General features: G+C 43.4%; 1 protein-coding gene across 1 annotated transcript in view; it reads left to right on the top strand.

The window, feature by feature from the left end:
- CACNA2D3 (calcium voltage-gated channel auxiliary subunit alpha2delta 3) overlaps positions 1 to 24699 on the top strand; it is a 908562-nt gene that overhangs the window by 727095 nt on the left and 156768 nt on the right. Inside the window, exons 18-26 of the mRNA XM_055556946.1 lie at positions 2484 to 2567; positions 7451 to 7522; positions 7784 to 7845; positions 9218 to 9285; positions 13021 to 13066; positions 13225 to 13322; positions 15433 to 15526; positions 18438 to 18533; positions 21820 to 21941. Coding sequence (XP_055412921.1) covers positions 2484 to 2567; positions 7451 to 7522; positions 7784 to 7845; positions 9218 to 9285; positions 13021 to 13066; positions 13225 to 13322; positions 15433 to 15526; positions 18438 to 18533; positions 21820 to 21941 — 742 coding nt within the window. The remainder of the gene's footprint in view (positions 1 to 2483; positions 2568 to 7450; positions 7523 to 7783; positions 7846 to 9217; positions 9286 to 13020; positions 13067 to 13224; positions 13323 to 15432; positions 15527 to 18437; positions 18534 to 21819; positions 21942 to 24699) is intronic.

Raw genomic sequence — 24699 nt, 5'->3', positions numbered from 1 at the left:
TAAGAGTGATAAACCACAAACAAGTCCTTGGGAAAGAATGAAGCACCATTTAATTGACTTTACTTATATTCTTAGAACCTTGTGCTTGCTAGGTGTCCAATAATTGTATGTTGACAAAGTGATTAAAGGAGGATTTTGAAGTGATCAATGGAAGAACTTCCTCCAAAAGACAGTATATACCTAGCATTAGAATCCCCAAGAAACCATTAAAGTTTTACCTTTATTGGTCAGAAGCTGAGCTGCAGAAACTTCTGGGCTGCCTAGTGGCTCCCAGGAATTATCATTACCAATATGGAACCTGGGGACCATCAGTACAGGTAACAGAGGTCCTAGAATGTCTGACTGTAGGGCTTCTTAGCATCGTGTGCCCCTCCTGCATCCCACCTCCTCACCCTGAGAAGAGGCGACCACCCTACTGCCCTCTTTCCTGTTCCACCCGCTCAGCCCCAGCCCGACTCTCTCGAGGGCCAAACATAGTGAACTTTCCATAACAGGATCCAACTGTGAATCTGCTATCGTTTATAGCGGCTTCTGAGGGAACCACTTTCCTTCCTCTTCATCTGGAGTGGAGCTGATGTCATAAAACTGACCGTGACTGTCTGTTAATTGAAAACCTGAGAGAAGGGAGTAGAAGGGCGGTAGCCCAATATGGTCAGAGCCCACTCCCCCTTAGAGTTGAGGCAGTCTTCCTGGGTGGTACGGGTGGACACCCCAGGACACCCCAGCATTCCTGAAATGCAGCACAGAGGGAAAACAACTTAGCAGGAAAATTGCTGAGTCCCATCTGGCCCCGCAGTGATGGGAGATCTGCCCTGCTTGGCCTCTCTGTCCTAGATTCCACCGTGGGGCCAGTGTGGACCTCTTTGGTCCCATACACCAGCAGTGATTTTCTCCTCCACACCAAGTGCCTTCAGCACCTGTCTCCATAGTAATTGAGCAGTGTCCAAAATGGTAGTCTTAAAACACCTAGAGTGATGCTGTATTAGAATCCTGCCCATTAAATCCAAAGCTGGCTAATTTAAAAACAAAAGGAAAGAAGAAAAATAAAAGCTATACATACATATGTATTTTTTCCAGTATGCCATCAGCCATATCTTTTGAACTGGCAAAGGGGTTGCTTATCCTGAGCCTGCAGCAGAGGGCAGACTTTCCTACATTATAAATACAGCATTAAAGTCCCGAGACACAGAAATATCCAGACACAGGATTGTCTGATAAAATAGTAGGCTTGCCAGGTGACTGTAACACCAGTGCTTTAGGGGGAAAAAAACTCAAAAAACTTCCTGTGATATTAATGCACTCATCAGCTTTTCCAGAGAGATGTGCTAATGGCCATTAAATCTGGCAGTGATTCCCAGTCTCCATGCTCTTCGGGTTAAGTAGCCCTGCTTATCTCAGCACTGCTATGGCCAGTGTGATAGCAAGTGGAAGGTTCCATGTGTTTGAAAAATGTTACCAGGATGCTGAGGCCAAATATGGAGATCAGAATACAGACTATGTAAGATTCCCTATCCTGTATCATGAAGGTATGCGCTATAAAAGCTTTAGATTAGACGAGAAAGGCTCCATTCCACACATAGAATATCCAAGGAGAGGGGAAACTTTGCTTTGCACCTGGCATGTTTAGAGGTAAGGAGTCTACCAGGTAAATTCATGTAAAACAAAGAATTGGCTTGTATACTTAGTCCCCCTCTATCAGCTCAGTTCAGTTCAGTTCAGTTTAGTCGCTCAGTCGTGTCCGACTCTTTGCGACCCCATGAATCACAGCACGCCAGGCCTCCCTGTCCATCACCAACTCCTGGAGTTCACCCAGACTCACGTCCATCGAGTCAGTGATGCCATCCAGCCATCTCATCCTCTGTCGTCCCCTCCTTCTCCTGCCCCCAATCCCTCCCAGCATCAGAGTCTTTTCCAATGAGTCAACTCTTCGCATGAAGTGGACAAAGTACTGGAGTTTCAGCTTTAGCATCATTCCTTCCAAAGAAATCCCAGGGCTGATCTCCTGCAGAATGGACTGGTTGGATCTCTTTGCAGTCCAAGGGACTCTCAAGAGTCTTCTCCAACACCACAGTTCACTATTGGCTCAGCGGTGTCCAACTCTGCAAGCCCATGGACTGTAGCCTGCCAGGCTCCTCTGTCCATGGAATTTTCCAGGCAAGAACACTGGAGTGGGTTGTCATTTCCTTCTCTGGGAATATTCCTGACTCAGGGATTGAACCTACATCTCTTGCGTCTCCTGCATTGGCGGGCAGATTCTTTACCACTGTGCCACCTGGGAAGGTCACATGTTTGCTAGTGACTCAATTCAGCTTTCCTGATCTTGAAAACCCAGGAGTGCCCCTCTGCTTCTCTCTGGTACCCTCCATTCACAGTCCTCAGGCATGAATCAGGAATTCAGATGGTGAAGGTTGCCCTGGCCAGTGGTCTCATGGAAATATTTTCTTCGTTTGTCATATGCTTTCTTTCTCTTCCTCTTCTGCCAGTACGAAGAAGGAAAAAAGCGGAGGAAACCCAACTACAGTAGTGTGGATCTGTCTGAGGTGGAGTGGGAGGACCGCGATGATGTGGTAAGCGATTTGATTTCAAGCCTGGTGAGACAGACGCTCCATTTTACCCTCCTCTGCCTGAGAGCTGGTCAAGAGAGGCCCACCAGAGAAAAACCTGGCCATCAGAGGGATGCAGAGACCATGGGCCCTTGTATGCATTTGGGGTTTTATAGCTCTCCTCTGGTAGGTCCACTTGCAAATGGGTTTCCAGCCACCCTGCCTGCTTTGTGTAGTCTAAAACCATCCGCATTTGGGCTCTGGTTCCTTCTGCAGCCGATCAATCTGAACTCTTTCTGAGTGCCATTGATGGGACCTGTGACCCTAAGGGGAGCCTGGCCAGAGCCTAGCGGGGCAGCTGCACAGCCAGGGCCAGAGTTTACCTATCAGGATGTCACCCAGGGCTTGGCAGACCCACTTTCCTCCTCTTTGGTTGACCACCCTGTTTCCAGGGCCATCCCAGCCTTTCCCCTTTCCAGGCCACACTTTAGTAACACATGCTTGTTTCCCAGACAGCTTCAGCCTTCAGGACTATATCAAAAGTCTTCCTCATGCCCACGATTTAGCCCTAGCAGTCTTCTTGTTCCTTCCTCAGTAAATCAGATTTGTTAGACACGCCATCTTTTGTGAATCCAGGCAGACTGTCCTTAATTAAATCCTAACTTCCCAGGTGTCCACATCTGGACACTTGCTCTTCCCTTTCTATATGGAGCCTTCATGCCCAGGCAGGGTTTCTCTGCTTGTACCTCCCTGATTTGTCTGAGGTCCTTTTCTGAGCTTCATCACTGAGTTAGCATTGTTTCTACCCCTCCCTCTGTTTTGCTTTCCAAAGGGATGTTGAGGGGAGCCATTTGAAACGCACAGGCTGAGTTCCTGTGCTTTCAGAAATGCAGCCAGCATCATGGTCCCCTTGCTGCTTGCTTTTCCTCTCTTCATATCCTCTGCAACCTGGACATTACTTAGCTAACATAAATCTCTGAGATTTTTCCTTGCTTGTAAAATGCAAGAATCATATCTGTTTTAGACATTGACCCTATTTCCTTCTTCATCTGGGCTATCTCTTTTAAACCCCAATTCAGACAAAATCTTTGCTGTTTGATTAAAAAAAAAAAGTCTATTTCTTCATCCATTCTCTTTTCCCAAGTGCAGGTGACCTGACGTCATGTCAGCTCAGTGACCTGGTATAATTTTATATCTTCTTGTTCTTTAGACATCATCATCAGAATTCACGTCTGGGTCTTTTGATTATACCGCACCTAACGTACATGTCCTACCCTTTCAACCTGCTCCTTTCAAGAAGCAGGCTAGCGCAGTCCTGAGGAATGCAGTTCAGGCATTTTCCTGCCTGGTTTCAAGCCCCACCTCTGCTATTTGCTGGCTGTTGGTCTCAGGCAAACCATTATTTTCTCTACATCTCAATTTTGGTATAGGTTCTTTTTTCTCAGTCAGATGAGTAAGATAGCAGTAGTACCTCACAGAACCGTTGTGAATGCTAGTGTGTTACTAGATTGAAAGATACAAAAGTGTCAACATTGTTGCTCAGACACTATGAGCATTCTGAGTGGTAGCTGTTACTAGTATTATTCTTGGCATTATCAACCCTCAGATAACCTTCTTATTAATGTATGTCTGTTGCTAAACTGTATCATGTAATTTTAAAGGGTGCATTCCATTAGTTTGCTTTCTCTTCCCTTTCCATCAGTTGCTTTATTTTGACTTCACTGCATCTTTTTGTTTTCTTTCCAAGAAGTTTTGAACCCTGTCATCAGCATGCTTCTCCATCCCTTCCTTCGTTTTTTTACATTTTAATTGACACGGGAGGCAAACTTGAGGCTCATTCTTACTGGGGAGTCCCCACATCCAGGAAGCTGGCCTTCTGCTCGTTAAACACTAAGCTGACACCTGCGCTTATCCTTTGCAGGTTTCCTGAAGGGATTTATTACTTGGCTCATCTGTACCCCAGTTGTCGAGTCATCATCACCTGTGCCCAGGTTAATTTTCCGTGAGCTGATATCACCTTTAACTAACAATGATTTGACAGATGCTTTCTGTTTCCTTGCCCTTTTCCTCCTTTGTCATTGGCTTCCTAGCCATGTTCCTCACCTTGATATGATTGCCAGAACTGGATTCTGTGTCTGTCTTCAGAGTTCCCACAGCTCTAGCAAGTCAGTGCTCTTATTCTTCACCAGTAGGTCTCTGGTTGTGCGTATTTAATTTGGGTCTCTCATCTGCTTGAAAAGAAGGTACATTTGAGACATGAATTCCTTCACTATCAATGTGCTTGATTGTGAAAACCCAAGTTACCATTTCTCTCCTAGGAATTTGCACATCCTTGATTAGAGAATTCTGGAATCTATGCGAAGCATCTTTGTGAAGGCTACATAAGATCCCACGTGCCCATGTGTCTGCCAATGGGGTTTGCACATATGTAGCAGAGGGCAATTTAAGTCAAGATCTTGAAAGCACCAGACAGGCAGAGTCGAGGAAGAAGCAGCATGTGTCTGCCCAGCTGTGGAGAAATTCTTGGAAGGAGCATCCTACTTCTTTTGGCAGCTAGGCTTGTTGTTGAATTTCATGACCACATTTATAACATTGACCCTATGTACTTCCAAAAATGATGTGAGGTCATATCTGTGTCAAGCAAACTTGAGTTTGAATCCTAACATTTTAAGCTATTGAGAGGAGTCTGACATGAAAGAAAAGAGAGGGGGATAATAATGAAGATGCTGCTGCTGGTGAGGATGACCATGGAGGACAGCTTACACCTATGAATGCTTAGGGTGTACAGGGCACTGTTCTACATACTAGCTCATCAGATTCTCACTGCAGCTTTATGAGACATGTGCTATCATTAATACCATTTTGCAGAAAGAGATACTGAGGCACAGTGGGGGTAAGTGATCTGTTCAAACTTCTGGCTCCAGAGTCCATTTCTGAATTACAGTGCTGTCCTGCCTCAGTGTTCAGTAAGTGTAATCTATTTCCATTATAACTGAAAGTGAAAGTGAAGTCGCTCAGTCGAGTCCAACTCTTTGAGACCCGTGGACTGTAGCCCACCAAGCTCCTCTGTCCATGGGATTCTCCAGGCAAGAATACTGGAGTGGGTTACCATTTCCTTCTCCAGGGGATCTTCCCGACCCAGGGATCGAACCCAGGTCTCCCACATTGCAGGCAGACGCTTTAACCTCTGCGCCACCAGGGAAGCCCTATTATAACTGAAGGAAAGGGAAAGAAAGAAAGTGAAGTCGCTCAGTGTCTGACTCTCTGTGACTCCATGGAGGATAGCCCACCAGACTCCTCCTCCTTGGAATTTTCCAGGCAAGGGATACTGAAGTGTGTTGCCATTTCCTTCTCCAGGGCATCTTCCCTACCCAGGGATTGAACCCGGGTCTCCTGCACTGCAAGCAGACTCTTTACCATCTGACCCAGCAGGGAAGCCCAAAGGAAAGGGAAAGACTAAACTAATCATCTAAGCATCTGCCTCCAGAAAGTATTAGTGACCCTGGCCTTGGACCCTCCCAGGTCCTGGCGTGGATCATCCTTAGCTACTGGGAGTTGGGGGTGGGGCGGTGCTGAGGCATGGAGAAGCTTACCTAATCTCTGACTCGCCTGGGGAATGTGAGAGGGGCAGGTCCCAAATGGCTTTAGGCAGGCACCAGAAAGAGGAAAAATGAAAACCATGTCAAAGATAAATCGAGCTGTTCTTAAGAGTTAGAAAGTAGACTTAATTAGGACCAGCTCTCCCCATCCAAAACCACAAAAGTTAAAATGGGAAAATATTTCCAGAAATGCCCATTATGTGTTGTTAAAAAATATCTAGAGTAAAATATATGTTTTATTTTATACATGCCTCCAGCTAAAAATTATGCTTTTACTCTCTTGCACAGAAGATGGGAATGTGAACCCAAATCTAGACAGGCCCCGCATCAAATTTAGGTTGCTTGCAAGCACTGCAGTTCTCTATCGGCCAGATCTTATTCAAGCTCCTCAAAGGAGGAAAGAGGGGAAAGAATTAAAAGAAAAAAAACAAGCACGGGGCTGGGAAAAAGCCTTCCTGACAGGCTGTGGCATGTCAGCATTTGCTCCTGTTTCATTAGATGGCCTTCCCGTCGTCTCCTGTTGGTGCCCATGATGGCACATCTTTCATCACTGTGTCTGCTGTCCTTCTCTGAACTCACAGAAGGGCCGCAAGTAATTAGCAGAGATCAGCCGGGGTGGGGGAAGGGACGGAGGCTCACGGTTCCCAGATGAGACCTTCCAAAATCAGATGCAGGGTTGCCCCGTTCACTGCCCATCGGTCTCAGCCAGGCTTTTCAGTGGCCCAGATTTCTCAGAGAGTATTTGAAGATGGTTCATGCTGTGAAAAGCTAATCCCTATCTTCCAGATGGTTGGCTTTTGAAAACAACCAACCAAACAAAAAACTACTATATAGGAAAATATCTTTAACTTGATTGTGTTTTGAAAAATGATTTTCTCCATAACAAACCAATACCCTTTGTGAAAATGTAACTTGTGCCCTGAGACTTCCTAGCTTCTTGAGTATTTTAGCATTTGCTGGGGGTTCGTTCCCTGACTCTCAGGATTTAACGTTGAAAAGGTTTTTTTGGCCACTGTTGCCCTGAGGTTTACATGAACACCCCAAATTGAGGTTGATGGTCCTTTATTTATTTTTATTAGCCTCTCTCCCCCTAGACAAGAACAGTTGGATGTTTATTCTTCCAAAGCCCCATTTCAGAGATCTGAGAATAGTATTTAGACTTACTGCAAAAGTACACCAAGCTGTGTATGCACCCAACCCTGCATACACAAGCCACCAAAGATGCATTCAAGCTAGATGGTAAAAGGTGTCCAAGACAGTATGGTAACCCTGGGAAGCACTAACCCCAATTTTTTTTTATCATTTTAGTTAAGAAATGCCATGGTGAATAGAAAGACCGGGAAGTTTTCCATGGAGGTGAAGAAGACAGTGGACAAAGGGGTACATTTTTCTCAAACATTCTTGCCGCTTAATTTGAAACAAACCACTGTGAAAAATTAGCTTTGAAAGCTCTATCTGGAGTAAATATCGTTCACTGAGCTCATTTTTCTCTTGTCTTTACTTATCTCAAACAAGATTCATGTAGTACTGTTAACCTGATCATAGTGTGTCCATTTATTTTTATTTATTTCTGAAAACTTCACCTAGCAGACTAACCATGTTTTCTTTTCTCTACGACCTTTTTTTGTTTTTTCAATCTAGAAACGGGTTTTGGTGATGACAAATGACTACTATTATACAGACATCAAGGGTACTCCTTTCAGGTAGAGCTGACCATAATACATGGACATTCCATCAGACCCATCAGTTGTGTTTGTACAAAACCTGCTGACACTCTCAGAGCTCATCATCTGAAGATAACCAAACATCCTGCCTAAAGGCTGGAAAGAGTGAGGAAGGGGCTTTTCCCAGGCTGCTTTTGTTTTTGTTTTCCATAAGGGGAAAAATGGTTCAGGCTCACCTAGGAGAACTCATTCAATTTGCCATGGCTTTGCATCTCATTATCAAGCAAATAAGCTTTGGGGGTTCCAACTAAGGGTGGAGAGAGAAATTCAGCGGGTTACCAGGGTCCTTAACCATCTAACTTGCTGCCCTTTATTTCCATGATCAAAAAGTGATCCTTCACACTTCGAGGCAGCATATTCATCCCTACGTGTTGTGCTTCGGTTTTAATTTCTCCGTACTGTTCCTCTGTGCTTGTCTGCCTTTCAATCCTGTTATTTCTCTTTGTAAAAATCTTGAAAAATGCACTTGCCCCCTGGCCTGCTTTCTTATGTGGCATTCTAAAGTTTCCCGCTATTAACTTAGTGTGATAATGCTTTTTGTAAAAAGTTATTTTGGTAGGACTTCTTTGTGTTCTTCAACTGATGCCTCACAAAGCTCAGGGGAAAAAAGAGTTTACTGACTCTGGATCCATCTTAATAAAATCTATGGTGTTGTTGTCGTATATGGCCAGGGATCTTGGGTGAATTCCATTTGGAACCAGAGCACTTGAGGAAACACGTGACTGCTAAGTGGGTTTGCCAAACGATGAGATTGTGTTATCAAAACATATTCTCTGACTTTAGATGAAAAAGGAAGGAGCTTAAATCAAGACTTTTGAGTGTGGGAGTGTGAAAAACCTATCAGACAAGGAAGAGGGTTGGGCAAAGAAACCCACCATACAGTCATGTGGCTACATTCAAGTGACAGCCAAAGTGTTCATTTTTGCCATTAGAAAGGGGTTAATTTTCCCTCATCTCAAACTCTACAGTCTGGAAAGACCCTGGTGTGGCTAAATGTAGGGATGCATACAGCGGTAATGAAGATTATTAGGGTATGTAGCTCTTACAAAAGCATCTAAGAGAAAGGCTTGCTCAAGGGCTTGTAGCAGTCGCCACTCTTCTTTTAAACATACTCGAGAGCCACCCATTGCTGCTGCACTTCCAATCAGAAATTACACTGAAGCAGCTGATCAAATCTAAGAAAGACCAGCACCAACTCTAATCAGTGGGGTTTTGAAAGTAAACTTCTGAAAAAAAAAATTGCTTACAGAACATGAAATGGAAATGTGAAAATGGAAAATAAAAAGTTAGCCAACAAGTCTGTTCCATTCAATGTTATGGATTTCAAGATCTGCTTTGTTTCTCTGCACAGTTTAGGTGTGGCGCTCTCCAGAGGCCATGGGAAATATTTCTTCCGAGGGAATGTAACTATTGAAGAAGGTAAGATGCTGTCTTTATCCATCTTAATCCTTTCATGTGGGAAGAAAGCCCTGAAGCCATTGGGTTAGCTGAAGAATTTGCTCAGCTATCCAGCCCTTTTTCTAATGGACATTTGACTCAACCATTTACCCCCCCCCCTCCGATTTTACCTTGCTCTCTTAGACTGTTTCAGATGCCTGGGACTCCCAGATAGTGGGGGCTTTCCTTATGGTTTCATTTATTTATGTGGTGCTTTTATCCACAAAGTTGTCGAGGCAACTCGTAGGAACCATCCATCTACCAGCTGTATTCTTCTCATACATAAAAATCAGTACCAAGAAAAATATGAATTAGCATAAAAACTCAAGCCCAGGAAAAGGAAAACAAAGGTAGGCAAGCCTTAGTCTTCTCCACATTGAGCTGCAAATTTCCCTTGTGTTTTGAGGCAGCCTAGGTCCAAGGGAAATGTGATCATTCAAATGGTTTATCTAAGTCAAAGGGAATAAGGAGCATCTTGAGGTTCTTAGCTCTTCTTGTCTTCATAAAGCACCAGTGCACTGGGAACTCCTAGTAAATGGTAGCAGTTGTTACAGCCCTTTAATCCTTAAAACTGCTGTCTCCCCCATACTGTCCTTTACATCTTCCAACAACCTAGTAGCTCAGAGAAGTTATCTTTACCAGTATCACCAGCTCATAAGGAACACTGGGGCTAGCCTGTGAAAGGCTTCACTCCCAGAGTGGCCCTACCCAGATGTTAAATTTTGCATCTTGACAGAGAAGGAGTTGGACCAGACTGGTGTTCTTTTTGGGTATCCTCAGGGAGTGTGGGTATCCTGGGTATCCTCAGGGAGTATGCCAAGAGTGGGAAGGTCAGTTACAATCCAGCTTTTAATGGGTTAGAACTGGTTACAAATGAGTGTTGTGAACTTCCAGAAGCTGGACTGCTTTGTGATTCATTCCAGTGATGTAGCAAAGAAGGAAGGAGATTGGAAATCCCTGAAATGGCAGATTCCATATATGGCCTTCTGGTCTACTGCCCAGTGTCCCCACAATGTTTCATGGACTTTGGGTTTTATCTCTCAACGGATGGTGAGATCTTAAGGAATGGGAAGGAGAGTGAATGTGGGTCACTTTGACCCGGACAAAGCTCAGAGTGTCCCCACTGCAGAGGTAATCAAGTATGTGCTCCCTCTTCCTAGAGACAGGCAAGAAAAAAACAGGTAACTTTGTGATTTGAGCAAAATACTCAACAGAATGTATTCTCAGGGATCTTTTTTAAAAATTTCTTTAATTTTCTGGCTCCATGAGCCACGTGTGACCCTGTAGATGTCCAGCACATGAAGACAGAAAATTTACATCTAAGCCATCTGAGGTCAAGGTGAGGAAATAGCTTATGGTCAGAACACTCCCTAGTGGCTCAGATGGTAAAGAATCTGCCTGCAATGCAGGAAATGTGGGTTCAATCCCTCAGTCAGGAAATCCCTTGGAGAAGGGAATGACTACCCACTGCAATATTCTTGCCTGGAGAATTCCATGGACAGAGGAGCCTGGCAGGCTACAGACCATGGAGTTTCCAAGAGCATATGACTGAGCACATGTGCATGCATGCACGTGTGCCTGCACACACACACACACACACACACACACACACACATCTTGATACAGATATGTTGTACACAGTACTTGTTCAGTCAGTTAGAGCTAATGTTATTATTGTCAGCATTATCAATCAAGAGTAGATGTGATTTTGTCAGGAGTGTCTAAATTGGAGGTGAGAGAATTAGAGAACAGCCATATTTCCTTGGTGGTCTAGGAGCTCAGAGAGGAAGCAATCAAAAAGATCTTCCCTTTAGGGTCTAGGCAGAGAGATTTGTAGATGAAGACTGATGAGAACAGAAACTAGAAATATATATAGAATTGATATCATTAACCCAATATTCCAGGAAAGCGAGATCCAGTTCAGGGCCTCTGCACCTGTGATTCCTTCTGCCGAGAGCACCTCAGTTACTCCCTGGCTCTCCCCTCACCTCTTGCAGGTCTTTGCTTAAAGTCACTGTCTCAGTGAAGCATCCTGGACTCCAACAGTTAACACTGACACCCCCTCATCCCTCCCCATCTCTTGGTACCCTCTCTCCTTGCTTCATTCTCTCCCTTAACTTCATAGTCCTCACTAGTGATAAGCTATGTATTTTAACTTTATGTTCTTATCTCTTTTCTGCCACTAGAAAGTAAATATCATGACATAATTAGTGCTTTTTCTTTCAGTCTCTGTTATGTTTTCAAGGCCGTAGACTTACAATCGAAGAAGGCAATGGCACCCCACTCCAGTACTCTTGCCTGGAAAATCCTGCAGTCCATGGGGTTGCTGAGGGTTGGACACGACTGAGCAACTTCACTTTCACTTTTCACTTTCATCCATTGGAGAAGGAAATGGCAACCCACTCCAGTGTTCTTGCCTGGCGAATCCCAGGGACGGGGGAGCCTGGTGGGCTGCCGTCTATGGGGTCACACAGAGTCGGACACGACTGAAGTGACTTAGCAGCAGCAGCAGCAGACTTACAATAGTACCTGGCTCATAGTTGATGCTCCATAAATAAATTGAAGGAAGAATGGAAGGGAGGGAGGGAAGAGTGGAAGAAGCAAGAAAGGGAAGAAAGCATGGATTGATGCATGGATTGCCCTAGGAACTAATCACTATCCCATTCAACCCTCTGGTGTAGTTTATGACCTTTGGCACTATCAGTGACATTCCCAATCTCATTCCGCCAGTAGGTGTTGGAGCCAGGATATGGCCACTTGTGTCATATAGGATGATATTCTACGTAATTTATTCCCAACTAACTATGAAATCAAACAGGAGTATGTGATGCTGGTTCAAGTATTTTGCTATTTATTTTGTACATTTGTGTTTGAGGAGAATACTGGAATCCTGAGCACAGTAAGATATCATTGGTCATGAGGGAAACTGCCATTCTCAATCAGTGGAATTGCTGAGGTGGTCACTTAGAAGTGTGTGTCTGCTGATGACCCATGAAAGTGAAGTCACATAAAGACACAAGGAGAAAGAGTGGTTTCGTACACTTAGGGCATCTCGAGCATTCTGTAAACACTCTCCAATTCCCTGCAAGCCTCAGTTCTCCTAGCTACCTCTCCAGACTGACGACTCATTTCTACTTAGGATCCTGTATCACCTAGCAGGTTTTGCTGGTTAAAAACAGTTGCGTTTTTGCAGTCTCATACCATTCAACCTATAGTTTCACCCGCACAATCACCTGTCCCTTAGGGACGATTATTATTACGGTTTTTCACAAAAAGAAACTGACATTTAGAAAAGTAAAGCAACCTGCTGACATCACACAGGAGTTTAGTGGCCCACTCAAGTTCCTGACTGAGGCTGTGCTGTATGGGCCTCCAAAGTTGGTGTCTCCACTGTTGTGCTAAGCTTCTTTCCCAGGACTCACTGGTGCATCATTTATCTTCAAGGAGTTAAGTCTTTTCTGGGAGACTCTGTCTGGGGAAGTTGCAGTAGTGGCTGAATGAAGTGGAAGTTGGGGGAAGGTTCTGCCTGAGATAAAAATATTTCCTGTGTGCAGAGTCCCTTTTCCCAGGCAGATGTCTTTGGGATTGATGCCTACTCTTAACCCCCTATCCCCATGGCCTTAACCCTAGAACATTTGAAGCATAGAAGAGAATGCGGGGAGTCAGTGCCCCACACAGATGATACATACTCATGACGCCCTTCTTCTTGACCTCCAGGCCTGCATGACTTAGAACACCCTGATGTGTCCTTGGCAGATGAATGGTAAGAATGAAACAGTCCTTCTCAGCATTGGTCTTTATTGTCCTCTTTGATTTCAAGTTGCCTGTACTCCCTTGCCCAGTTCTCCTGATTCAAAGGCAAAGGAAAGTGATGCTATAAATATGTACACATTCTTGTTTTGGGCCATGTCACATTCCTAGGTCCTACTGCAACACTGACCTACACCCAGAGCACCGTCATCTGTCTCAGCTAGAAGCTATTAAACTCTACCTCAAAGGCAAAGAACCTCTGCTCCAATGTGAGTGTGCTTTCAAATGCACATGTTTGTGCATGTGGGGGTTGGGTAGTGGAGGGGGGTGTGGATGAACTCAAAACTATACTTTCTCTAGTTTTCAAGGGAAGCTTTGCTTTGGCAAAGGTGATCAGTCACAAGAAATCCAGCCAAGTGGCTGCTTCCTATGGGAACAGGAGAAAGAATGTGGGTTGCCAAGAGTCATGCAGATCCCCAATCCCAATTTAACCCTTCACACTGGATGTGTCCTATTACCAAACCATTTAGTCAAGCACCTGAGTAGAATCAAAATGTTACAGTTGGAAGGAGACTACCAACAGCTACTCTCTTATTTTGCAAATGAGACACAAGGGCTGAAAATAAGACTTGTCTCATCCAAGGCCATACTCTAGGTCTCCTGGTTTCTGTCCAGAGTGGGACTGCCACTGTGACATGTTGCCTCTTGCAGTGTACATTCTGCTGCCCCTCCTCCCACCAAGTGCCCACCAAGGGAGCTCGGTGAATCAGAAATGGCCAGTAGCTGGTGCAGGGAGAGAAGGAGTGGGGCAAGGAGAGAGCAGCAGCAGGCCTGATACTCACCAAGCCTAAGAACAGTCCCCTGGACAAACACAGGTTTATGTTGATTAATTCCAGTAGCGAAAGTTTGGACACAAGGGACTCACCAGAAATGAGCATGGCACTCATCCCTACCCCAGCAGATACCACTTATTAGCGACATGAGAAGTTCTTTGCATGTCTTATCTTACGGAAAACACTAACAGCCCTATGAGAGGTGTAAGATTATCCACATCCAAACCACATCTTCATGAAATGGATTTACTTTTGGGGATATGCTCTAGTAGAGAAAGCATCAGATGGACGTCATGTGAACTCAATTTTTCATTTTATTTGCCTTTTTGAGTGATATATTTAAGAAACAAAAGTGGAACACTGATATAAAGAAGCATTTACATTTACCATCCAGCTTTGTCAAATTTTAAACTTTTTGCCATATTTGCTGCAGGTACTTTTTAAGGAATGAAATATCAAAGATAATGTTGAAGACCCTGAGTGCCCCCTATGTGATCCCATTTTCCTCTCAGAGAGAATTACCACTCTGTATTTACTCATCATTCCCACACATTGTGTGTATGTGTGTGTGTGTGTGTATATATATATATACACACACCAAATATATACATATATACCTATGTATCCATATCCATTATATGCCATTATGTTCATTACTTTGTATAATAAAATGTATATATATTGTATATGTTATCCTACAACCTATGTTTCACTCATCATACATTATATTTTTGAGATTTGTGTTGATCATTTAGCTCTGATGCATTTACTTGAATTATTATGTGGTATTCTACTATGTAACTATGTCTCAATTTATTCATTGTCTATTTCATGATGAGTTGTTTCCAGGTTTTGCTTTTACAGCAAAGCTGCACCATCTTCTTGGCCACCAGCCATGGTGAGGACTGGGCTGCTGTAGGTGATAAAGCTGGAGTGTTTCAGAATGCCTCTGCTAGACTCATGATACCCTCCTGATTTCTCATCCTCTTCCACAGAGCTCTATCAAGAACTCATCTGGATAAGGATGGATGTCCCACTTTAGGATGGAAATAAATAAATAAATAAAAGCTTAGATGGAAGAAGTCACAAAATAAGAGTCCCAGAAATGATTAGCTATCATATCCTTCTCCCTTACAATCAAGATCAGGGCCCTGAAGAATTGCAAATTTTGATAGAGGGCAGAAATGGGGATGAAAAGAGAAAACTTTCTGAGGAGTGCTGCCTTCCAGTCTCCAAATCCCAGAGTTGGCTTGCTGGTCTATGGCATCAACTACTCGATGGGGAGGGAAAGTGGAAACTTGAAGTGTAAGACACCCAGCACTCTCAATTTACTATCGTCTTATCCAAATGCTTTGGGGGCCCTTGTCTTATGGTGTATCAGGTGTCAGAGCTGTTTCATATTCTCACCTGGTAGGCAGTTAGCGCAGCAACACACCATAGGAGATAGTAGCCTGCAGATACTGCAAAATGAGCCTGGTGAGCACCTCTCGTGCTGTAGTTTGGGGTCCAGCCAAAGCCATCTTTTCAAGTCTGTCCTTCCCAACAGGTGATAAAGAATTGATACAGGAAGTCCTTTTTGATGCCGTGGTGAGTGCTCCCATTGAAGCCTATTGGACCAGCCTTGCCCTCAACAAATCTGAGTAAGTGGTTGCACATGTCCCCTTTTCACGGCCATTTCCCCACAAGCCGTCCGAAATATGGTTATGGTTTAAAGAACTAAAGTTGCTTTAGGAGGCTGGTGTTAAAGTTCTTTAATTTTCCCCAAAGCTCCAAACCACAAGAGCTAGAGCAGATTAGCGGCTCTGACTTGGATGGCAAGCTCCTGGGTTTGACATACAATTTGTTTAATTTTAACATTACATGAAATTTGGTCTGTTGAGGTAGGGTGATACTTCCGAGGGAGAGGGAGGCGGAAGGAGCATTTTGCTTCCTGCCCTGCCATGGCTCCCTCTCCTCCACAGTCTGGGGGCAACTTGGGATCTGGGCCAGGCTAGGTTGTGAGGAGGACAGGAAAGTGAGAGCTCTATTTCATTAGGGTGTCAGATATAACCCTGTGGTTTTATTTCTGAAGTGGAGTATGTAGGAGGAGGGGGGCAGCCAATGAAAGTTGTCAAAGAGTAGGGTGAGAAGTGCTTCAGTAGCTTATTATTATTTTACTACTTTAAGTAGCCTGTTAATGATTAAAAATTTTTAAAAAGTTCCTTTTGTCCTTTACCTTCATGTCATATATTACTCAGTTCTCCCTCCTTTTTTATTCTTTATTTTCTCCTTTCCTTCTTTTATTTTCCCTTTTGTCTCTTCCCCTCTATTAGGTCTGTCATTCTCTCTGCTCTCATTTTCATTCATTCATTCATCAAATAATTGATTGCATGTCTGTTATGTGACAAGCACTGGGCCAGATATTGGTGAAATGGAAATAACTCAATCAAACATAGTCCTTATCATCGTGGTGCCTGTGATATATAAGGTGATTGAGAATTGTGATAATTATGAAGGGAAAATTAGACATGTAGACTGTAATGAGACCTAGAGTGGAGATAGAAGAAAGGAAAGGCTTTTGTGACAAGGAACTAGTTCAAGTACTCTGTAGGAGAATTCCAGAGAAATGGAACAGCATGTGCAAGACCCTGAGGTAAGAGGCTATTTGGACAGTTGAGGAATTTAAAGAAGGCCAACAGAGCTGAATTGTGGAGGGTAGGCTGGAAGATGTCAGGAGACAAGGGTTCATTGGGCCTTTATGGTTTAGAACATTGGGAATCAGGTTAAGGATTTAGGACATTATAGTCAGAATATTGGAAAATCCCTGAAGAATTTTAAGGACATTTTAAGAAGTAGATGATCAAATTTGCATTAAAAAAATCCTTCTGCTGATATGTAGATAGTAGAGTGTAATGAGGGTAAATATCTATCTATCTATCTATCTATCTATCTATCTATATATAGTAGCAGTTCAAGGGATTTGTCACTTGGACCAAGGCAGTGGCTGTGGGCACAGAGAGAAGAAATGCACTAGAGACATGCTTTGAAAGTAAGACCCCCAGGACTTGATGTTGAGTTCACGGTGTGAGGGGAGGGAGGCTGAGCTGTCAAGAATCATTCTCAGGTTTATGACATGAATACCTGCGTAGATAGTCATGCTATTTCCTCAGTCTGGAGACAAGGAAGCAAGAACAACTTTGGGACTAGACATGGACAGAATTCTTTTCTAGACATTTTAAGGTTAAAATGACTCCTAAGAAAAAATGTAAGGTAGGTAGTTTAATACGTGAATCTGGAGTCCAAAAAGTTATAACTAACTACTCTCATTATATTTGAGGGGTATACTTGGACTGCTTACCTGCATGAATCTTATTCCCTGGGAGATTTGGAAAGAGTCAACCTTTTCTGTGATTGCATTCTCTAGTGGGAATGTTTCTTTTAGGTTCTCGGGAAACTTAAAATCCTGTGCAAAGATTGCTGATTCACCCCTAACAGATGCTAGAGATTTCCAAAATGGTAGCTTGCTTTGTAGTCCACATCTGTTACTGATTGGGCAGCCTGGCTTTCCTGCTTGGTGTAGGCTATGAACAGAAACTAATACATAGTGTTGGTTTTTATTCATCCTTTAAATACTTGGAAGTAGTACTGACCACCTTGACAACCATCAGAGATCAAGTAACTAAATGATCTTGTATTGAAGATGACATGGATAAAGCTTTGAATCAGATTGCTACTGGCATCTAGGGCAGGGAAGCAAACTCAAGAATCCGTATTCTCTTCATACTTTTTTGGTAGCATAAAACTGTATATTTGTGGCAAAAGATTATTTGCTTTGTTTTGAAGAAGTAAGCCCTGAGAATACCCTGAAGAACATGTTCAAACATAAAATTTACCTTGACTGTTGAAAAAAACCTTCAGTGAATCTTCAAATGAGTTTTCTTTGCTAAGGCCTTCCTTAGAGTTCCTATGCATGGCCTCCTGTAGGACTATTTACAGAAGTCATTTCATTACTGATCTGTCTGGGGTTGATGGTGAGGGTAAAACTTCCATGTTGGTGCCTCCTAAATGGTGAAGAATTCAAGTCCTAAACATTTTCAGGCTGTGGGATACTACAGACTTGAATCAGTGGCTAAGTTGCTGGGTTTTGCTAATGGCAGATTTCACTAACGATCTCAGGACCAAGAATGGACTTGGTAGCATCAGTGCAGAAAGCTAGCTCTAAGGCTTTCCTTCCTCTCCTCAAAGTTGGCCTGGTCTTTCTGAGCTTGCACCCAGGAGCTTGAGATAAAGGTGTGTTTATTTATCTTTCAGGGTGCATTTTCTTATGCCCACCAAACTAGGTCATGGACTCCATAGTTTTTCTGGCAAAAATTACCATGAAAACCTTTGTAAGGGATCAGAGTCAGCATCCTGTGTGTACTTGTGTGTGTGTGTGTGTTTCTATAATTTCTACCAAAATTTCAGGCTTCAATGCTGTTATTTCATACAACATTCCATGAGTTTTAAAATGCAGAAGCTGTTATCTGCTGACTGTCTGGCAGAATCCCCCTGACTTGTGCTGCTCTGTTTTAGGAATTCGGACAAGGGCGTGGAGGTAGCCTTCCTTGGCACTCGCACAGGCCTCTCGAGAATCAACCTGTTTGTTGGGGCAGAGCAGCTCACCAATCAGTAAGTAGGGAGCTCCTGAAGCAGGATAATGAAAGGGACGTTTATATCATTCATTGATTCCAGCAGCGGTGGAAACAAAACTCAGACCTGTTGACATTTTTCCTCTCTATTCTCCTTTGGGGACCACAGTGTGTGTGTTTTTGGCTTCCCTCATAGTTCAGTTGGTAAAGAATTCCCCTGCAATGCAGGAGACCCAGGTTTGATTCCTGGGTTGGGAAGATCTCCTGGAGAAGGGATAGACTACCCACTCCAGTATTCTTGGTCTTCCCTTATGGCTCAGCTGGTAAAGAATCTGCCTGCAATGCAGGAGACCTAGGTTTGATCCCTGGGTTGGGAAGATCCCCTGGAGAAGTGAAAGGCTACTCACTCCAGTATTCTGACCTGGAGTATTCCATGGACTGTACAGTCCATGGGGTTGCAAAGAGCCAGACACAACTGTGCGACTTTAAATGTAAAATATAAAATGTGTGCGTGTTCACCTGCTCATTGTTGACCTTTCCGCAACTCTGTTCTTCACACTTGTTGGCATCTGTCCTCTGTCCTGGAGCCCTCTCCCACCATGCTGGGTCACTTAAGGATGCTGGAGATAGTGTGGCTACTGGGGGAGCAGCCAGAGGGAGGACTCACTCAACTCCTGACAGACGGCCAGGGGGCTTCCAGCCATCTTGCACCTCTGCTGAGGAATTTCTGCTTGTCCGAGAAGCAGTGTTTCAATTCTGAGCGTGTTTGTGTACGTTTTAGTGAACCTCTGTGCCTCAGCTCAGAGTCTGAGGGCCTGTAGAGCCCCACAGCCAGGACTGGGCATTCTGGTGGCCCTTGCTTTGACGCTGTTTCCATGTTCTAAAGAGACCAGATGGACAGTGGGCTGAATGTCACCAACTTCAGTACCCAGATGCCATTTAAACCAGGGTCTTAACTCTTTAAACTGGTGTTTGACCAGAGCTGGTATGAGCCTGGGAAGTACTTCCTGAGCCTATTAATAAATTTTCTCAATTTCTTTTCTCTGAAGTAAGAGACATTATTAAGCCAGGGATGAGTGGAGTCTGAGGGACAGTTTGCCAAGTGTGTGTTTGTGATTCCAGAGGTTACCATGGAGCCTCACAAATCCTGACCTTCAGGGACAGTGGGAATAATGGAGGCACTGAGTGTCCAGTGATTTGAGAGGGGTTGGCCTGTCAGGAGCACTATGTACCATTAAGTCCAGTTGAGCTGTGCTCGTGTGTCTCTTAGATGAGTCCTGGACACCAACCATGTCATCTTGTAAAACCACATCTGTAAGTGGCAGATCCATAGATTTTTGGTTGTTCTGTGGACTGGCTTTTAATTCCCATGTGAAGGCTCTTTCTTTCTCAACTCCTCAGTTTGTCATTTATGAAGCTGACTATAGTCGTGACTTGACTCTTTTGAAGTACTCTCTACACCTACGTGTGCATGCGTGCTTGCATGCTCAGTCGCTGAGTTGCGTCTCACTCTGCGACCCCATGGACTGCACCCCACCAGGCTCCTCTGTCCCTGGAGTTTCCCATGAAGAATAGTGGAGTGGGTTGCCATTTCCTACTCCAGGGGATCTTCCCAAGCCAGGGATTGAAACCACATCTCCTGCATTGCAGGCAGATTCTTTACCACTGAGCCACCAGGAAAGCCCCTGTATCCTGAGACAAATACTTTAACAGATGGCAAGTTCCTCGGAAGGACTAGAAGTGTCAGGATACACATCCTCTTCTCATTTTAGGATCCAGAGAGGTGAAGGACAACACAGAAGTAGACTTTCTAATCCTCAGAAGGAAAACCTGTTATGTGTTTTGAGATACAAATAAACAAACAAGAAGGCACTAACAACCACACACCCTGACACCTTGCTAATCTCATAGTCAGGTGATTGTGATGGATTTGAAAGATGGCAGGACCACACTCAAGACTGCTGGCTCACCTGCAGTCTGGCTCACCTCACTCATTGCATCTGAAAAATGGGTTAATGATCATTGGATATCTGGATGGATGAAATATCTGTCTTCAAGAAACACCTATCATTGATTCATATAGAGGCACCTTGGCTTGCATTGTCTTAGGATCTTGTATCTGCCTACCCCCTCCAATCAAATGGTATTTGTTGATACCCCCCTATTTGGATACACTATTAGCCAGAGCTAGAAAGAGTTTAAGATTTCTATGTTTTTGTTAAAGAGAGTTCAAAGTATTGGGAATAAGTTTGGATAATATAAAGTCCCCATGCTAGAGCTAGCCTGTAGTGTCATCAGGCTCCTACACTGAGGTTCTATCTCCTATCCCCACCACCTGATTTTGGAAGTGTATCTATTATAGTTCATGGCCCCTATAACCTGCTGTCATCCCCAATATTAGCCATATATTGTTTCAGCTTACACAGTCCTTTCACACATGGTGTTATATAATCCTGATAGTACTGCAGTAAGTGTTATATTATTATTCCCACTTTGTAGATGAATAAATGGGGCTAAGAGACTCAGTAACTAACCCAAGTAACTCAAGATCATTCAGCTCTGCCTAAAACTTAGACCAGTCTCACCCAACACCTCAGCAGCCCCTCATATCCAGAAGTAGGTGCAGTCCTGTTTGCTGGAGAATAGGGAGGGAAGGGCTTCCCCGGTGGCTCAGGTGGTAAAGAATCTGCCTGCAATGCAGGAGACCCGGGTTTGATCCCTGGGTTGGGAAGATCCCCTGGAGAAGGAAATGGCAACCCACTCCAGTGTTCTTGCCTGGGAAATCCCATGGACAGATGAGCCTCGCAGGTTACAGTTCATGGGGTCGCAAAGAGTTGGACTTGACCAAGCAATTAACACGCAATACAGAGGGAGGGAAGGAAAGAAGCAGCAAATATCCTCACATAGACCCAGTTTACCTTCTTTACACTTTTCCTAAGAAGAGTGAGATCTATTTAAGATGTTGATCCCCTCAAAATATGTATCTATGTGTCTGGATTTTAAGGCAAGACAAAGCTTTCTGAGCCTTTGGTCTTCTGATAGGATTTCTGGAGACTTTATTTGCTTGCTTCAGATGCTAAGGCTATTAGTTCACTAGGTATACTAGGAAAATCATTTTACCCACTGGGAGTCTAACTGCAGGGTTATACAAAATATTTCTGAGTAATCTGGGGTGCATGTTGCACAGATCCTCTCTGTACTGAGAAAAATCAGGTCAGGGTTCTAAAAGCAACACTGTTTTTACCCAGCAAAAGTTGTTGGGATGTACTTGTGTCTGGCTTTTCCTTGTTCAGTGGTGCCATGCTCTTATTCTATTCTATTTCAAGGGACTTCTTGAAAGCAGGAGACAAGGAGAACATCTTTAATGCAGACCATTTCCCTCTCTGGTACCGAAGAGCTGCAGAGCAGATTCCAGGGAGCTTCGTCTATTCGATCCCATTCAGCACAGGTGGGTGCCCTTGTTGGAGGCTGGCTCTGTCCCTTTGGTCCTGCTGGCCTGAGCATTGCATGCAGAGTATGAGGGAGCATCCTGGAGGCTAAAGGGAGCCAAAGTCAGCCAGGAGAACCAGTACTGAATATTGGTCTAGCCCTGAACCAGTGAGTGACCAGCTCCATAAGTGTTGCTACCCCAAGTGCAAGGAAATTTTTACTTGACCATACTCTACAAAACACATGCCAGGAAGCAGGGCTGTTATTTTGTACCATATAGAATTTGCATACGAACTTCTCAGTAGATTTTTTTTTTTAATCTAAAAGGTGGTCACAGTCCTACTTAGAGAAAATTCACACAGCCATAACATCTTTTGCCAGAACTTTCAGCAAGTCACATCACTTTGGAGGCTCACAATTCCTTATCAGAGTTGATTTAAATCAACACACAGTAATGACTAAGATTTTGTGTAGCCTCGTGCTCTCCTAACAGGGAGCTGCAGTGACCAATGAGAGGCATGTAGCCAATGATCCTTCCAGTCTTTAGGCTTTATGATATTATTAAAAAAAATGCTAGGGTCTCCTCACTCCAAAGGAGAACTGAACATTACCTTATTTCAACCAGTTTTAGAAGCAAGAGAAACTGGAAAGGCTTTTCAGTTGTCCTTGGCTTTCCCTTGTCTCGTTGTTGTTCAGTCACTCAGTCATGTCTGACTCTTTGCGACCCCATGGACTGCAACATGCAAGGCTTCCCTGTCCTTTGCCATCTCTTGGAGCTTGCTCAAACTCACGTCCATTGAGTTGGTGATGCCACCCTACCATCTCTTGTTTCATGCGTCTGATACTGTTAGTGCTCATTCTGTGTAAGGCTCTGTATTGTGCATTGTAAAAGCTTCAGAGATGAATAAGATATAGTACTAGAAACTTGGATTGCTCTGGACAGTTCAGTATATGCTTATGTTTTATATTAGAGGCTTCTGTATTAATCTCTTACAAGCATTCCTGTCACCCCTAATGGGGATTCTCTAATGCTTTAGTGTCAGAGCTCCTCCCTGAGTTTTGGCACTTGCTTATTTCCATAAATGAAATATCTTTAAAAATAAAGTTTTCAAAAATTTGGGTAGACATGTTGATAAGAGTTGTCTAATAATTAGTTGAATGAACTCATTAGGAAGAGGGTCCCTCATTAATGAAGATATTAAAAAAAAAGACCAAGTGTTATTGTAGAAATTCCCACCCTAGGTGGGATTTTAGAGGAAATTATCAGTTAGATTCCTTTAAGAAGCAAGATTCTTGGAGTCTATCTATACTCCTTTGCTGACAAGTCTGTGTTAACTCACACCTACGCACATGTATGTGTTCTCAAATATAAATTTCCAGGTACTAAGAATTTCTTTATCTGTATCACATTTTATTGTTGAAAATATCAACTAAGAAGCAGTGGACTTTCTAATTCTGCAAACCTATCAATAATGATGTCTTCTTTTTTCATGCAGTTCCACGATACTTTCTCTTTTGTAGTCTTCTGAAGTAAAAAAATAAAACTTAGCTTTCTAGATCTGGACTGGATCCGTTAAGGTATCCAGAAGGGGATTTTCCCAACCCTGGGCAGGGAGGAGGAGTTGTGGGTAATGAGGACGTCTCCCAGAAGTGTTGCACATGTGTGTGTCTGTGTGTGTGTGTGTGCTTGTGTGTAATGGCTCCTCTGTTCATTTTGCTTTGTTGTTATTCACCATTTCTCCTATAAAGAATTATGTCTGGAAAAGAATTCTGATTAATTAAGGCTGTTGTCTAATTGGTTTTTGGCAAGTGGGGTTTTCACTGAACTTTGAATGAAATCACATAATAAAAAGGAATTTACCTTATTCATGATAAAGCTATGGATGACATAATATCTTAGGAGATTTTGTGGCCCCTTTAGATTTGGAGAGAATGTTAAAAATCACCACACACAAGTGTTATGGTGGAGCTCTCTCAGTTTTTCTCCTGTGTGTTGAATACCTATACACACTGGGAAAGAAGCTGGTTTTTATTACGGCTTAAACTCAGGCCAGAAAATTCTTAATTGTTTTGGTCATAAGTATATTTAAATTCAGATCTGCCTTCTCCCTGCTTCTAAATTCAATTGGATTGCATTCAACTCACATTCACTGAACCTTTTATAAGGCAGCCACTGGAGTAACCGTTATTAACTATGGGCATTAGGAATTTGTGTTCAGTGTCTTTTAATGCATAAGTATTCGAACCATCACTAGTAATTAAAAATCTCTTTATACTAATACCATATTGTTACCACATTAATAAGAGTATGGGGTAAGGATTTCATTCCAGTTCTGTCCCTATTTAGAATAGTTTTGCTCAGAAAAACTTGGCTTGAAATTAAAATTTTATATCTCAGTAAAGTTTTAACCAACAAATCACAGCTAAAGTTCTCAACTCACTGTAAAATAGTTTCGGTACTTTATCTCAAGCAGCTGTCTATCTATGGCTGTGTTTAGAAAGGCAATGTAAGTATGATAACTGACACAGTGAACACTGATATTCAGTTCAGTTCAGTTCAGTCGCTCAGTCGTGTCCGACTCTCTGCGACCCCATGAATCGCAGCACGCCAGGCCTCCCTGTCCATCACCATCTCCCGGAGTTTACTCAGACTCACATCCATCGAGTCAGTGATGCCATCCAGCCATCTCATCCTCTGTCGTCCGCGTCTCCTCCTGCCCCCAATCCCTCTCAGCATCAGAGTCTTTTCCAATGAGTCAACTCTTCTCATGAGATGC

Source organism: Bubalus kerabau, chromosome 20 (assembly GCF_029407905.1).
Source record: "Bubalus kerabau isolate K-KA32 ecotype Philippines breed swamp buffalo chromosome 20, PCC_UOA_SB_1v2, whole genome shotgun sequence".
Classification (NCBI taxonomy): domain Eukaryota; kingdom Metazoa; phylum Chordata; class Mammalia; order Artiodactyla; family Bovidae; genus Bubalus; species Bubalus kerabau.
This window is presented reverse-complemented; position numbering and strand designations above follow the sequence as displayed.